General features: G+C 52.6%; 2 protein-coding genes across 7 annotated transcripts in view; one reads left to right on the top strand and one right to left on the bottom strand.

Moving 5' to 3' along the window:
* Positions 1-69: 69 nt before the first annotated feature.
* Positions 70-5,240, bottom strand: YARS1 (tyrosyl-tRNA synthetase 1). Of its 2 annotated transcripts, none has more exons than XM_061373671.1 (14): positions 5,207-5,240; positions 4,802-4,866; positions 4,541-4,687; positions 4,295-4,470; positions 4,016-4,145; positions 3,610-3,690; positions 2,837-2,929; positions 2,521-2,656; positions 2,266-2,351; positions 1,699-1,834; positions 1,449-1,543; positions 1,148-1,341; positions 884-1,025; positions 70-732 (listed from the first exon to the last, which is right to left on the bottom strand). In XM_061373671.1, the coding sequence occupies exons 2-14, from the start codon at positions 4,856-4,858 to the stop codon at positions 622-624; spliced, it is 1,584 nt and encodes a 527-aa protein (XP_061229655.1). In that variant the 5' UTR covers positions 4,859-4,866; positions 5,207-5,240; the 3' UTR covers positions 70-621. The 2 variants fall into 2 exon arrangements, with proteins under 2 accessions (XP_061229655.1, XP_061229654.1); XM_061373670.1 differs by lacking the exon at positions 5,207-5,240 and adding an exon at positions 4,964-5,139 and having other exon boundaries at positions 4,802-4,867.
* A 52-nt stretch (positions 5,241-5,292) lies between these two features.
* The window catches only part of LOC133223185 (S100P-binding protein-like), a 26,216-nt gene continuing 16,501 nt past the window's right edge, over positions 5,293-15,007 (top strand). Inside the window, exons 1-6 of one of the 5 annotated variants that reach the window (XM_061373667.1) lie at positions 6,115-6,437; positions 7,302-8,562; positions 8,769-8,866; positions 9,575-9,670; positions 10,088-10,144; positions 10,581-11,624. In XM_061373667.1, the coding sequence (XP_061229651.1) occupies positions 7,369-8,562; positions 8,769-8,866; positions 9,575-9,670; positions 10,088-10,144; positions 10,581-10,752 (1,617 nt within the window). In that variant the 5' untranslated portion in view covers positions 6,115-6,437; positions 7,302-7,368 and the 3' untranslated portion in view covers positions 10,753-11,624. Of the gene's footprint in view, positions 5,419-6,113; positions 6,438-7,301; positions 8,563-8,768; positions 8,867-9,574; positions 9,671-10,087; positions 10,145-10,580; positions 11,625-15,007 lie in introns of those variants that run through there. The other 4 variants (XM_061373666.1, XM_061373665.1, XM_061373668.1 and 1 more) reach the window with 4 other exon arrangements.

Here is a 15,007-nt window from a genome sequence, read left to right as displayed (position 1 = left end):
CAGACCCCAGTGCAGTCAGACTGACATTTTATTGGGGTTTACACCCTGCACAGACAGACCCCAGTGCAGTCAGACTGACATTTTATTGGGTTTTACAACAGACAGATGGTTGCCAAGTCAGTGCTTAAGGCCTGTGTCCCCCCCCCCCAGGGCTCCTGGCCATGGAGCAGCACCAGCCATGGCCACAGCCCCAAGCATGGAGGAGGGAATGGGGCCTGCCTGATGCTGGGCAGCTGCCCCCAGCTCCAATAGCAGCAACACAGGTTTGAGCAAGCAGCTTTCCCTTTCTGCCCTCACTGCAGCACCCATGCACTGTGCCCATGGGGACCAGCAGCAGAGCACCCAGTCCGTACTGGGAGTGAGCCAGTGGCCCCAGCGTAGAGCCACAGAATAAGTCACATAGGTCCTTTAGGTGCCACTGCCAGCCCCCAGTTGAGCAGGCCCAGGGCGAGGGGGATGCTGGAGGCAGCTCTCCATGGGAAGAGGCTGCAAATTGAGTCCCAGAGCCCCCAGGTCCTGCAGGGCTGAGCCCCTGGCTCAGAGCACCAGGGAGGAGATGGCAGAGACGAGGAGAAGAGGCTGAGGTGCTGGTGGGACTCAGGTAGGAGGCACTGGCACTTGTTAGCTGATGCTCCCACCCTTGAGGCTCTTACATGAGACTGTCCCCAGCTTGGTCAGGAAGTTTCTCTGCTTCCACTGGGCCACACAGTCCTCAGAGACGCGGAAGTCGGCCTGGGGGGCAGAGGGTAAAGTCACCCTTGGGCTGCCAGTGGGACAGCAGTGAGGAGGTTTGTCCCCTCCACGGCTTAGCTGACAGCAGCAGATACAGCCATTAAGTGAAAGCATTTGGGGTCACCCCGAGGCGGGGACAGTGGCATCTCACCTGCAGCTTCTCAAAGACCTTCTTCTTTGGCTTGAGCTCCTCATCGGGCTGTCCACCCTCATAACCCTCCACGTAGACACGCTCCCCAGCACAGCACCCGGCCGGCGGGTCCAGGGGCTCCACCAGCCGTGGCTCCCCCAGGCTGCAGAGGGGTGTGAGGGAAGCAGAGTCACCCTGAGGCAGCACCCCCCTACCCCTCAGCCCCATGGTGGGGTCTGGACTGCACCCCTGGAGGGGTACATCCCCCTTGTCCCCTTCTCTCACCTGGAGGCACACAGCACCATGCCCTGCGACTCCACACCCCTCATCTTCTGGGGTTTGAGGTTGCAAAGCAGCACCACCAGCCTGTCCTGCAGCTGCTCCCTGGGCACAAACTGCACCAGGCCACTGACCACAGTGCGGGGCTCAGGCTCCCCCACGTCGATCTTCTCCACGTACAGGCTGTCAGCATCCGGGTGCTGCCATGCAGAAGCAGGGTAAGGAGAAGGGAAAGGGACAGATCCTGCACACCCCCTGTGTGCCCCCATAGGAGAAGGTCACTCCCCTCTCCCCGTTGCACCCACACCTTTTCCACACTGATCACTTTGCCCACGCGGATGTCCAGCCGGGATGGGACCACGTTCTCTGGCTCCGAGTTCTTGGTGCCCTTCTCTGCAGGCTCTGCAATGCAAAGGGAACATTCACACCATGTAGCATAAACCCAGGGAGCTGCCAAAGCCCTGGGGAGCATGCAGGGACCCTGAATTCCCTGGCTCCATCCCAACCCATCCTGCCTGGCCAGGACCCATTTTCCCAAGCTCCCAGCACCTCCTTACTGGCTTTGGAGGGGTCGGGATACGCTGCGTTCGTCAGCTTCTTCAGCTCTGGGCTGTTGAATTTCTCTCTGATAGGGTCAAGGAGCTTGTTCAGGGCCACTTCCACCGAGTTCTTGAGGTCCCCAGGGTGCACAACCTGTATCATGACAGACAGGTTCCTGCAGGGTTTCCTCCGGGGCAGAGGAGTGGCAGAACCTGAGTCACTGAGGCCAGAGAGGTGGGAACTGGACAGCAAGCAGGGCAAGGAGATGAACCCCAACCCTTGGCCTGATTCCCCCTTGGACACCAAAGCCCCTTTTGCTTCCAGCTTCAACTGGGAACAGCTGAGAACAGTCCAACTGCTGCTCTGTTCCCGGATGTGGCTGCCGTGGTCCTGTCCTGCACTAGGACAGTCGGTGACACCACATCCTTCACCCATCCTCTCACCTTTGGGCTCTCCTGGATGGGAGCACCCTGCCATCCTATAGCCCCTGGGCTCTGCTCCACACCTCTCCCACTGCTGCTCTGAGCCCTCCAGAAAGCCCCCAGGAGCCCCAGGGACAGTGTTCAGTGCCCGCTGGCACTCACCTGCTCAGCAAAGTCCTTCTCCAGGGCCTCATAGGCTGTGTAGGTTTTGTTTCCTCCCCATTTCTCGTCTCGCAGAACCACAAACTCTGCCATGCACAGATGTGAGGGCTCAGATTAACTCGAGCAAAGACTTCCTGCTCAGCCACATAAATCACATAAAACCCAGGGGACACAGGAGCCTGCTCCAGGGGACACACGTTCCAATCCCCATCTCCTACCCACAGGAAAAGCTATACCCAGTGCCAAGCCCCTCACCTGACTTGAGGGGAAAGAGGACGTGCTTGATGAAGGAGAGGACCCCGTTGTTCTCCACGTTCCCTGGCTCACAGAAAGCCTTCTTCAGCTTCTTCTTTACATCCTCCTTGCGGTCCAGAAGATCAATCTTTGAGTCCTATACGAAGAGATTTCCACAGCCCTTTACCCAATTTCTCCCCCAAAAGAGCCAGCTCATGCTGGAGTTGCTGCAGCTTCTTAGACCTCAAGAACCCTTGGGGTGCAGCCTCTCCTCTCCCAGCCATTAACCTGTCCCCCTTGTAGAACCCTTGACCTCAGCCACTGCTCAGGGACCAACCTCTTCTGAGGAGCTCATTTTGCTGCCTGTCAGACCAGGAACCATGGGGTTCATCAAATGGACGCGCTTGGCATAGCCCAGGGAAGGAAGGTACTGGGAAAAAGCAAAGTGACAAGTCATGGGTGATGCTCTTCTGAAGATGAGCTTTAACTCACAACCCCTCTGTGCTCCTGGCCCTGGATAACTGGGGACCCAGAATAACAGGACCCAGAAAGCTATCACGAGCTCACAGGGTGCAAACAGAAACAGCCAGGTGCATTCAGAAACCAGCAGCTTTCCAGTATCTGAAGGGGGGCTATAGGGATGCTGGGGATGGACCCTTCATTAGGGACTGTAGTGACAGGACAAGGGGTAATGGGTTCAAACTGAAACAGGGGAAGTTTAGATTGGATATAAGGAAGAAGTTCTTTACTGTAAGGGTGCTGAGGCACTGGAATGGGTTGCCCAGGGAGGTTGTGAATGCTCCATCCCTGGTGGTGTTCAAGGCCAGGTTGGACAGAGACTTGGGTGACCTGGTTTAGTGTGAGGTGTCCCTGCCCATGGCAGGGGGTTGGAACTGGATCTTAAGGTCCTTTCCAACCCAAACCATTCCATGATTCTATGTGTGGCAGCAACCCAGAGCCCTGCTGACCAGGAGGGCAGCAACAGGAGCTATGAAGAACACTTTGGTGCCAACCAACATCACAAGCTCGCTTCTGCCAACGGATCAGTGTTTGAGCTGTGCCCCAGCCACCAGCACGGGAGAGAGCTCAGAAACACCCCCATTCACTGACCTTCTCTGCAAAGGTGAATATCTTCCTCTGATCAACTCCTCCAAACTGGGCATCGACCTTGAGGTATTCCTCATCCAGGGCCTGCAGACACACACACAGCGCTGAGGCTGGGCCCAAGATCCCACACTCCAGCTGTGCTCAGCCTTCAGAGTCCTGCCTGTCCCCCAGGATCTGCCCAGCCTCTGCCAAGGCATTCCCACTCCAGAAAGGACAGGAGCTCTCCCGGCTGCCTCCTGTCCCGCAGCTGCCTAGAGCAGCTGTAAAGGAGCTCTGTGCTTGGCTTATGCTTCGTGCTGCTGCCAGGTGGAATACTGGCATAGAATATAAGGACCTTGGCCTTCAGCCTCATGCATCCCTGCACCTCCCTGGCCAAGAGGCCCTGCCAACCTGCCTCCCCACAACCTACCTGCAGGCTAGGGTAGAGCAAACCACTCAGCAATGGGTGCTCCACCTCCTTCACCACCTCTGCTCCTGCCTTCTTGGCGTCGTGCTGCGTCACCATGGACGAGAGGCGATACACGTCCAGCGTGTATTCCCTGTGGGAAGGGGCAGCACCGTGAGCACCAGGAAGGGGAACACCTTCTGGCTACATCAAGGAGCCAAAGCCTGGAGGCACCTTCACTTTGTTCCTAAATGGCAGTGCTTGGGAGCAGGCTCAGAGCCCTCCCTTCCCCACAGGACTCACTTGCTGAGCTGGTAGTCAGTGCCCCGCACGAACTTCAGCTTCTCCAAGGGCACCCCAATGCTCTCCAGCACGGCTTTGATCACGTTCTCATAGTAGCGAGTCCGCAGCTCCAGCAGCTCCCAGGGCGCCTTCATGTTGTCCAGGTAAGCGTGGAGGTCAGCAAAGAGTATGGTCACCTACAACAGAGCAGGACAGTCAGCTCCCATCCACCAGCACCGTGACGAAGCCCCCATCCCGGCGCTGTACCTCACATCCAGCCTTCAGGAAGTCCGCGATCTTGGACATGGGCACGAAGTAGGCAACGTGCGGCTTGCCCGTGGTGGCCGTGCCCCAGTAGATCTTCAGCTCTCGCTCCTTCAGGATGGCCATGAGCTTATCCTCCCCCAGCACCTCCTATGGAGGAGCAGCGAGACGCGACTGAGCCCCCCTCCCCCGGGGAACCGGCTGCGAGCCGAGCCCAGGCCCCAGCGCCGGGGCCTGATCCTGCCGCGGCCCCCCCCCACACACCTGCAGGTTCCGGGTGATGAGCTGATACTTCTCCTGCGGGCTGGGCGCGGGCTCCATGGCGGCGGCGGCTGCAGGGAACGACTCGGTGTTACCGGAGCCCCCCCAGAACCCAGCTCCAGGCCCCGCGGCCTCCCCGGTGCCCCCGGCCCGGCCCCACCAACCTCCGCCGGGTTGCATCAGCCCCGCTCGGCGCTCGCCTGCCGCGCCTGGACGTCACTTCCGCCGCCAGAGCGCCGAGCTGCCGATGAGGAGGGGGCGTGGCCGCGCTCCACCAATCAGGCAGCGCCTCGCGAAGGGCGCGGGGTGCCCGCGCCGTTAAGATGGCGGAGGGTGAGCGCGGTGGGGCCGGTTCTGCTGCCGGTCCTGGGGCCTTTCCGGTCCCGTTGTGTTGTTTGTTTCGTTTATGTGGGGTTCATCGCTGCTATGGTCCGAGCCGCGGCTCCGGGGCACACCCAGCGCCCACCCGGCAGCGGCTCCTCCCTTAGGGTGGTCCCGGCCCCGCGGCTGAGGCGCCGGTTGGGCGGCCCCGGGGCGGTGCCCGCGGACCGAGGGGCGGTCCCGTAACGGATGTGAGCGGAGCCGAGGCTGCGGAGGGCGGTGGAGCCGGTGGAGCCTCGGTAGCGGTGTGTTTGGGTCTCGGTGTTCATTGAAGACACCCACAGAAACACCTGAAGGGGCTGCAGGAAACCTGGAGAGCGGCTTTGGGCAAGGGTCTGTAGGGACAGGCCAAGGGGAATGGCTTGAACCTGCCTGAGGGGAGACTGAGCTGAGCTCTTAGGCAGAAGCTCTTCCCTGTGAGGGTGCTGAGGCGCTGGCACAGGGTGCCCAGAGAAGCTGTGGCTGCCCCATCCCTGGCAGTGCTCAAGGCCAGGTTGAACACAGGGGCTTGGAGCAAGCTGCTCCAGTGGAAGGGGTCCCTGCCCATGGCAGGGGTTGGGACCAGATGAGCTTCAAGGTCCCTTCCACCCCAACCCAGTCTAATGTTCTATGATAAAACACGTCACTTTCCAAGGAGCCTTCCTTTGGCAGCCCTGGGAGAAGGGCACATCCGTAGCAGTGGGGAATGCGCTGGCTCCAGCATGGTCTGACCGTGCGAGCACCAGTGCTGGAATGAGGGGTGGGGTGAGAGGGGCACCTTTGTCTTGCATCAGTTTCAGAGCTCTTAAAGCTGTTCCTGAGCGTTTAAAACCCTCAAACAGCCCCTGAATTGCACTCATTGGGAATGGCAGGGGGTTCTATCCGGGCTCATGAGTCACTGCTACCAGAGCTCTGCTCCTGAATCAGCTGATGCCACACTGAAAGTACAGCCCCAGCGTAGGCTGCGTTTAGGTGACTTGGGAAGGTCACAGCAGTAGAGAAACCAGTTCCCTGTCTGCAAATGGAGTGTGTAAACATCCCCAAATGTACTTTCTGTTCCAGCTAAAAGGCTTAAAGCGTTTTGGTTCTTTTCAGGCCCTTATCAGTTTGGAGCTAGATCCTGCTGCACTCTGGGACCCGATCCAGGTTTCATTTACTTCTGTTTGTCTTTTGAAGCCCTTGGAGCTAAATTGCAGAGCTCCAGACAAGCCCTGTGAGGCCTGCTCATGGCTCTGTGTGTTCTTGCATAGGTTTTGTATGTGTGTAGCTGATTCCCGAGGTATTTTCTTCCTTCACTGTGCTGATTCCTATTGGTTGGGCAGAATGAGGAGGAAGCAGCAGAACTCCCTGGGGTTTATTCCCCCCTTGTTTTGAAGGCAGGGGAAAAACAAGAGGGATTTTCCTTTAAATCCCTTGGTCAAAGAGGACAGGAAATAACCTTTTCTTAGCCCAGATTCTCCTGCTGGGAGAGAGTCAAATGCAGGGCATCCAAGTCAAAAGATTGATGTTAGTGCGAGTCCTCTCCAGGAGGAAAACAAGTTTTGTTTGTGAATGCTTCTAAACTATGGAATTTTACAGGAAGCATCTTTATCATCTCATCTCTCACTAGAAAACACGCTGTGCATGAGTGTGGTAGTGACTAAGAGCTGCTGAATGTCCTCAGAGCTCCCTGGCAGTTACTTTGCTTGCTCAGTTTTTCCTAACCCAAAAAAAGACTTTATTTGTTTGGTATCACTGAGGGGGGGTTGAGGCCCTGGGAGTGCCTCTGAAGCTGTGGTCAACACCTCAAGGGTGCTCTGTGCTTTAAATGCAAGGTGGTAAAGAAAGTACCCTGTGAATGCTGGTATTGGAGTGACCGATTCACAGCAGCTCTGGAGGAGATGGCAGGGACTGTGTTAGTGATTAGGGCTTGTGTTAGTCCTGCTTGAGAAAGCCAAACAACCTTGTGTGTGAGAACACCCAGGGAATAAGGGACTGGTTGTTATTGTGTGGTGTTAAGAGCTAAAATGGTCTGGAGTCGAGGTACTGGAGGTTGTGAGTTAACATTGTGCCTCAGCTGGTGGCTTTGCTTTCCCCTTCACACCACTGCTGCTTTGGAAAACACTTGAGGTTCTTTCCTTTAAGATGTTGGTTTTTCTGGCAGGTTGGAGCCGACTCCTGCTGATTTCTGAAGGCTGATCAAAGGGCACCAGCATCACGTGAACCTGGCAATGAGCTTCCAGAGCTGTAAGCAGAAGGCACAGGGTCACTGTGACACAGGAACCAGCAGCAGCATGGACGACCATTCCCCTCCCTCCTCTGGTGTTTGTCATGAATTTAAGCCCACTGTTGATAGTACAGCTCCCAGAGCCAAAAGGCTGTTGCATTCCTCAGAGCAGGTTCAGGCCCTGCAGTCAGCAAAGAAAGCCTGTGTGCTGAGTCATGACTGTAGCACTCCAGACCCAGCAAGGGAACTGCTGCTCTGTTCCCCAGGCCCTGCCTGCTTCCAAGGATCCCCTTGTTTTCTGGATGATGCTGGCCACAACAACCCTGTTGCCAGTTTTTCTGCATCAAAATATGATGATGTGGCCATTTCTTTAGACACCAGCAGATGTTTTGATGGTAGTGAGCCAGATGATGCCTTACTGGAGCTGTCAGACAGCAAAGAAGGGAATTCTCCTTTCAGTTTCACTGAGGAAGAGATCCAGGAAATCTTGGCAGATGATTGTGTGGAATCTGAGCAGTACCTAACTAGAAAGACAGTGCTGAGCCAAAATGTGGATGGAGAGAGTGAAAAGGATGAGAGCAGGAGGAGCAGTGGGGCATCAGCTGTGAGGGAAGGTGTGATCACAGAGAACCCAAATGAACTGTCCAGAGAGTGTTCTTCAGTCAGTTCTGAAGGTTATCCCAGTCTTCCGAATGAAAGTGCTGGTTTGGATGAGAACCTCCCGCAGTTAACCCAAGTAACTCGCATACTCTTTGACCTTGACATCCAGGAGCTTCTGAATCTTAGCCCAATTGATGCTGGTGATGTGGATGAGCTTCTGGAGGATAACTGTTTGGAGGAAGCTAAAAAAGAAGCTTTAGAAACAGCCAGCAATGATAAAGCTGCTCATAGCTGTGATCTTGAAGCTTCCTTGGAGGAGCTGATGTCCAATGGCTGGCAAAGCTTGAGGAAGACTCCTTCTACCAGCAGCCACGTGCCTGACTTTGGTGCTGGTGGGGAAAGATGCGTGCCCTCTGCCAACCATAGTCCAGCCGAGGGTGGTTCAGTGCCTCTGGTGCTGATGTGTTCCACACCATCTTCTGCGTTCGAGAGCCAAGAACTTCCCAAAGCAACCAAGAGCCGTTTCTCAAGGAAACTGAGCTTTCCAGAGGGTGATGAGGATTCCACAGAAGCTGAACAGCCATCAATCAGCGTGGAAGTAAACACACATCTTAATTCTTGTAGCTAAAATGTTTTCAGTCCCATGTCAGTTTAATATTTGCAGTGGTGGCCATGTGCATACAAATGTGCCTTTTACACAGAAAGGAAAGGTTTTCCAAGTGGGATTTTATAACTGTATAATCGAGACTTACATGGAATGATTTTTTAATTGGGTGTTAATCCCCTTTTTGCTTACCTTTCTAGTCAGGTGGTACAGCTGGAGGCCAGATTGAGCAGGAAGAGGCAACCAGTGGGAAGAAGCCTGGCAAAGTTATTCCTGTGTCACAGGAGGAGGAAGAAAGGTAATTTCTTAAGAGCCTGCAAAATGTCCCTGTGGTTTCCTAAACCAGTTTGGTTGGTTGTGTGCTGCTGGGTTTGTGTTTCCTTTTCCTTATTCCTTCAGATGGACTGAAATGGGGGAGAGGGGGAATACTTACTATTTGCCCCTGTAAGATGCTATGAGAGGGGGAAGAAGACAGGGCAAAGAAGGGTGGTAACTGAGTCCTGGGCAGTGGTATGCAGGGTGAAAGAGGAGCTGTTTGTGCTGGCTCCTTGGCTGCTCTCCTGCAGTGGTTTCCTGCAGGTGGCAGCAGTAGAGCAGCTCCGGGCACTGCACAGGGGTGGTTTCTTCTGCTCTCGGATGCTTCTGGGCCTGGACTTGTCACTTTGGTTCTTCCCTGCGGTCGCTGTCCTCAGACGTTCCGTGTTGCTGTTCCCAGTGTGGCCTAAAGTAACTGAAGGATCTGCTGCTTCTGGGGGCTCACTGCAGGTTCCTGCTTTGTTGGTCAGGCAGCAGTGTGCTGGGGCACTCAGCTGCCCCTCCTGCCTTGCTCTCAGTGTTTTATCTTTGCAGCTTTACTCAAATAAATACTTTCCTTTTTTTTGCAATCACAGCACAGAGCTATCAGAATTCATGTCTGCAAAAGCTCTGCAGGCTGCTTCTTACCCTCTGTCTTCTGGAACCTAACTTGATAAATTGTCCATACCCCCCCCATCTTTTATTTTTAAAGCCTGAAACAATGGATATGTGCTTTGGAAGCAGAGCTTGAGCCTTTCTATCCAGAGTGTGCACATCCATATGAAGAGAGCTGCAGCTCCTGCAACAGGTAACCCCCAGATGGCATGGGTAAGGTTGTGCTGGTGATGGAGGTAGACACCCTGGCTTGCTGAGCTTGGAGGCTTTGACATTTTGAATGTACTTGTTTTTTAAAAGGAAATAAAAGACTGCTGCACTTCCAGCTCCTGTTCTGCCATCAGTCTTGTTCTAGGACTGATTCAGATGAGTTTCATAGTTTGGGATAGGTGGGAAACATCACCCAAGGGGCTTGCTGCAGTAAATCAGGGATACTCCCAAAAGAGGCCTGTGTTACTTGAAAGAACAGAGCTGAGCTCTGGCTAGTTGTGTTGGGAGGTAACTTGTTCTTGTCAGTTCACAACTATGAACCCAAACTCAGGGAATCTTTAGCTGAAGTGCAGAGATTTGGATTTACTGATGAAGCCTTCAACATTACTTCTCCCAACAGTCTCATCCAAGAGCCATCAACTGCAGAGGGTGAAAGGAAGGTGTTTGTGAAGAGCAGGTAAGAGCTGATGGGTAGAACTGGGATGTTCTGGTAGCGTCCAGAGCTGGCCTCCCACTGTGGCTATTCTGAGTGTTCATGAGTGCAATAACTGTCATTTTTGGAGGTAGAAGGAGCTGACAGTTTTGTGGCTGGGTGCGCGAAGCCTGCACTTATCTGGGCAGCACGAGCAGCTGCATAGCCACAGGGCTGCTTTCCAGAGTATGAATACAGCATAAGTAATGCAGAGGGGACTGTGCAAGGAGAGCTCAAATGGCCTGTTTTCTCTTTCTTTCAAATTAAAAATGCAAGACTTATGTTGTGAGTCACAGAAAATCAAGCTCCAAATGAAGGAGGCTGCAGAGTGGAGCAGGGATCTGCTTTGCTGGGGAAGAAGGTTGTCTGTGATGCACACAATTTGATTTTCTTATTAGTGCAAACCTCTCATTCCAAATAGCTGTAGGCTTGGAATTCAGCCCAACAGACAGCATAGGCTTTCCCAGTTGCCACTGGAACACCTCCTCAGTGGGCTGACTGTGACCCTGTGTGGCACTTCTGGGCACCTGGATCTGCAGCAGTGTCTTGCGTGGGAGATGCAGAGAGGCAAAATGATCCCAAGGAAGTTCTAAAGGAAAATGAGCAAAGGAATTCCCTTTGGGAAGCAGTAACTAATACATTGCTATGAATCTTGAGCTCTGTTTTGTGTTGCAAATCTCCTGGCATTTGTCTTATGGTAGTGCTTGACTTTGCTATCCCCTCTTCCATGTAATCTCTTTCTGTATCCTGTCTCTTGCTCCTTGCTTGTATGTTGTCTGGGTGAATTACAGGCTGGCTACAACAGAGGTTTTGTCTTTCCACTTACCTGCATGGCACCTTTCTCTATAAATGCAGCTTGCTTATATGTGTTGGGTGATTGTGTGCTAAAAGCTGCAGGCACATGGGCAGTGTTTGAACATCAACTAGTGGGAAGAAATCCTTTTGTACTGAGAGTAAACTTCCCACATCCAGGGAGCTGGGAAATAACCTGTGGTTCTGGCTGGGCTTCCTCTCTAGTTTTAGATGAGACTTAATCTAATAGATTTATTTGCAGCTTCCCATAGGAATCTAAATGCTGCTGAGGCTGCGTTGGAGCAGCTGGAAAAACGAGATGAGATTTGAGCATCTGCTTGTAAATGCATGGCTGGAACTGATAATTGACCACAAAAGCTTTCTGCCAGCTGACCATTTGCTAGCTTCACACTTCATTATTGCCCTTTATCCAGCAGTAAATGGAATTATACCCTTCTTGATGAGATTCTCCTCAGCAATTCTGGCTGGTTCTGTATCAGGCTGCAGAACTCATGAAGCTCCTGCTTTTGTAACTGTGTCTCCTGGCACTGTGTGTTCACACTTCGCTCTCAGCAGTGTTTGTAGCTGGATAGGCCTATTTTTAAACGGGCAGGGGAAGGACAAACTGAACAGAAAACACATTTCCCTCTCTTAACCATCTCTTGCTTTTCACCCAAACATCGATATTTAGAATCACAGAATGGTTTGGGTTAGAATGGACCTTAACATTACCCAGTTCCAAACCCCTGCCTTGGGCAGGGACACCTTCCACTAGACCAGGTCACCCAAGGCTCTGTCCAACCTGGCCTTGAATGCTGCCAGGGATGGGGTAGCCACAGCTTCTCTGGGCACCCTGTGCCAGCGCCTCAGCACCCTCACAGTAAAGAACTTCTTCCTTAGATCCAACCTGAACTTCCCCTGTTCAGTCTGAACCCATCACCCTTTGTCCTGTCGCTCCAGTCCCTCATGAAGAGTCCCTCCCCGGAGTCCTTGTAGCCCCCTTCAGACACTGGAAGCTGCTCTGAGGTCTCCATGCAGCTTCTCTTCTCCAGGCTGAACAGCCCCAATGTTCTCAGCCTGGCTCCATACGGAAGCTCCAGCCCCTGAGCATCCTCGTGGCCTCCTCTGGAGATCTCTTGAGATCTGCTTTCACAAGCCACTGACACCGCAGCTGTGCCTGTGGGACGGTGCTTGCCCCACCTGCTGCTCAGACGAGGCATTCTCCTGTTGTTTGGAGCAGGAACACTCTTGAGTGCACCTCCAGGGAGCCGGGAAGCTGAGGAAGCTCCTGCCTGGCCTTCAGCCACTGCTTTCCCCAAGTGTTTCTGCCAGCAGCTCTCCTCGTGGCTTGGTTGGGTTGATGGAGGTTTATGATGCTTACAGACTGATAAATTATCTTCTTGGATCCCTCTTGAATCAAAGGGGGAAGAGGAAATACCTTATAAAGAGTCACAGACCATCTGGCCTTGCTGTAATAACCAAGATCAGTGTTTTTAAAACACAAACACACAAGGTTTAAAGAGGTGGAAAGGGAGAATAGTATGAGAGAACATATGGAGAAGGAAATCTGTGAAATACAAATGAACACTCTGCTAGCAGGCTCTGCCTGGAAAGAGCTCTGCTGGTTGGAACTGAGCTGGCTGAGGAGAATCATTCATCTTGAAAGAGTGTTTTTACCTGCCCAAATTCCTTTTGCTGGGATGGGAAGCATGCAGGGAAGGTACAGGACTTGAGTTGTACTGACACAGAGGAGGAATTGCGTTTATGGCTGAGGCCAGGAGGGCGATTTCACTTCAAAGCAAGGGAAGTCCACCTACAAACTCTTTAAGTGTCAGGGGGATGTTAGATGGGATTTGGGATAAGGGTGGGATAGGAGCTGATAAAGCAGGGAAGCTTCTGGTGTGGGGAGTGGTGGGAGGAATTTAGCTGCTCATAGAGTGAGGTACTCCCTAGTGAAGGTCCAGGGGCCTCTCTAGTGGTGAACCCCATGGCTTTGGTGTGCAGGTGTTTTTGCTGAGATAATCACAGCTCCCAGTTTCTAAATGAGAGTGGAACTTGCTTGGAGATCTTCTAAATCTGTAGTTTGGTCTCAGCTGCTGTGGAAGGATGTGGGATGCACTGTTCCTGAGGAGAAAGAAACCAAAATGCTTTAAGGTTTGTTACATGGCAGTTCAGTTTATCCAGGGTGTCATTGTCTCCTTTTCTCATGTGTAATGGCCATAAGGATTCTTACCCTCACAGCTCTGGGTTAGAGGGTTACCTGAGGCACTGAGATAAAGGCTCTCCTAATATTTGACAGGCATTAGTCTGCTCCTGGGACTTTGCTTCTCCTAGAGGAGCTCAAGCCTCTTACTGGCGTGAAGTCCTTGTGAGTCATGGTGGTGGTTTGCACAACTTCTTCTCTTCCCTCCATTGCAGGGGTGAAGGGTGCACCCACTTCAGCTGTGACTCAGAGATGAGGAGGGGGATGGCATGTAGGAAGGCTGGGAATCTGTGGAAAGCTGTGATTTCTCCTCGTCACATCTTGCATCAGCTCATTGCAGACACCGTGAACTGGCGCGTGACCAGGGAGAGTTTGTCCTTTGTTGGCTGCCGTGGGGTGCTTCCCTCCTGAACAACGGAGCCCAAAGCCATGGGTTTACTGAAGAAGGCTTTGAAATCTCTTCTAGAAGGATCTCTTTATTTTTCTTTTGACAAGAAGTTATCTCTTTGGGTAACTAAAAGCTGAGAACTGCAGTTTATGAAGGAGAGCTGGATTTGCTCAAATGACTCTGTTTCCTGGGAAGGAAGCAGCGTTACACAGAACCATGATTCCATTCATCACGTGTAAAAATCACTGAGTTTTGACCGGGCAAGGACACACACCCTGTTCTGCACTGAGAGCACCCTGAGAGAGTGGACTTCAGCAGGGCAATACTGCAGGGAAGTTGCCTTTCCTTGAGCTGTAGTACATGTTCTGGGTGAGCAGATGGCAGAACACACCAGTGAGGTTGGAGTTACTGGTTGTTTAATATTTTATGCTATAAATTCAAGGATTCTTGCATTCTGCTGAACCATCTCTTACCAAAGGTTCACTGTGTGAGGCCTCCAGAGCTGCTCTTTTGGGTAGTGTTCCTTGTTTTGTGTACACAGAGCTGTAAGACCAATAGTGTACTGGAGTGCTTGAGTCATGAGTAAAGGTTGGTTGCTGTGTGACCCATGTAACTCTAAAGGCCTCTTGGGAGCAGCCTGTGTGATCCAGGCAGGACACAGCCTTTCTGAATTCACAGTAAGTAGATGTGGGATGTAATCCAGGTATCTCTCCCCAGTTGTTGGCATGAACAAGTTGCTTTGCTGGCTTGAGACCTGTCTGGTCAGCGGCTGCTCTTGCTGAGCAACTGCTGTAGAAATAAAGCCCTCAGTGTTGTGGATGTGCCAGCCAGATGCTCAGTCTCCAAACCAACTGTTCTGAGAGTGGTTTTGCAGTTTGTGCTCCTTCACATGGGTCTGCAGTTTAGAAATGCCATTTCCTGAGTGATGCTGGTGCTTGTGCATGAATAACGAAGCAATGAGGTAGCAGAGTTGTTGCTTTGCAAAATGCAGGAGGAGCAAAGCAGCTTCTAATGATGTGGAAAAGCTTTGTAACACTCTGAGGCCTGGAGATAACCAAGCTCCTTGAAATGTAATTTGCTTTTGAATCTTGTTGCTCTAGAACTGCTTAAAGTTTGTGGGGTTTTGTCCTGTTAAATCAGAACATGCTTAGATGGAGCAAATGAGTGTTCAACGTGTATAGCACTTGGTGAGAAAAACTTGCTGCTGCTTTAGGCTGCTGTGTAGTTGGGCCTTCAGCTTTTTCTGCTGGGCCAGGGAGGAAGAGCTTAGCAGAGGAAGTATTAAAGCACAGGGCAGTTCAAAGGAGAGTCTTTAAACTGTCATGTTGTTACTTGCTTAGAATGTGGTTTCCCATCTAAAACCTCCTAACAAGAACATTAGGTACCAGCTGCAAGCCCCAGAGAAAGGGGCAGGCTTTGTCAGAGAAGATGCTGTCCCAGCCTCTCATTATGCTCCTGTTGTGTG

The sequence above is a fragment of the Neopsephotus bourkii genome, unplaced genomic scaffold (assembly GCF_033783945.1).
Source record: "Neopsephotus bourkii isolate Nb327-2 ecotype Australia unplaced genomic scaffold, CSIRO-AGI_Nbou_v1 NB_1632, whole genome shotgun sequence".
In the NCBI taxonomy this organism is placed as follows: domain Eukaryota; kingdom Metazoa; phylum Chordata; class Aves; order Psittaciformes; family Psittacidae; genus Neopsephotus; species Neopsephotus bourkii.
This window is presented reverse-complemented; position numbering and strand designations above follow the sequence as displayed.

Bases quoted from the DNA above. Each gene is read 5' to 3' on its own strand.
- YARS1 (XM_061373670.1), bottom strand. The intron at 4,688-4,801 runs GTGTGTGGGGGG...GCTCCTCCATAG, and splicing joins TCATCACCCGGAACCTGCAG to GAGGTGCTGGGGGAGGATAA. The intron at 1,835-2,265 runs GTGAGTGCCAGC...GTCATGATACAG, and splicing joins AGAAGGACTTTGCTGAGCAG to GTTGTGCACCCTGGGGACCT.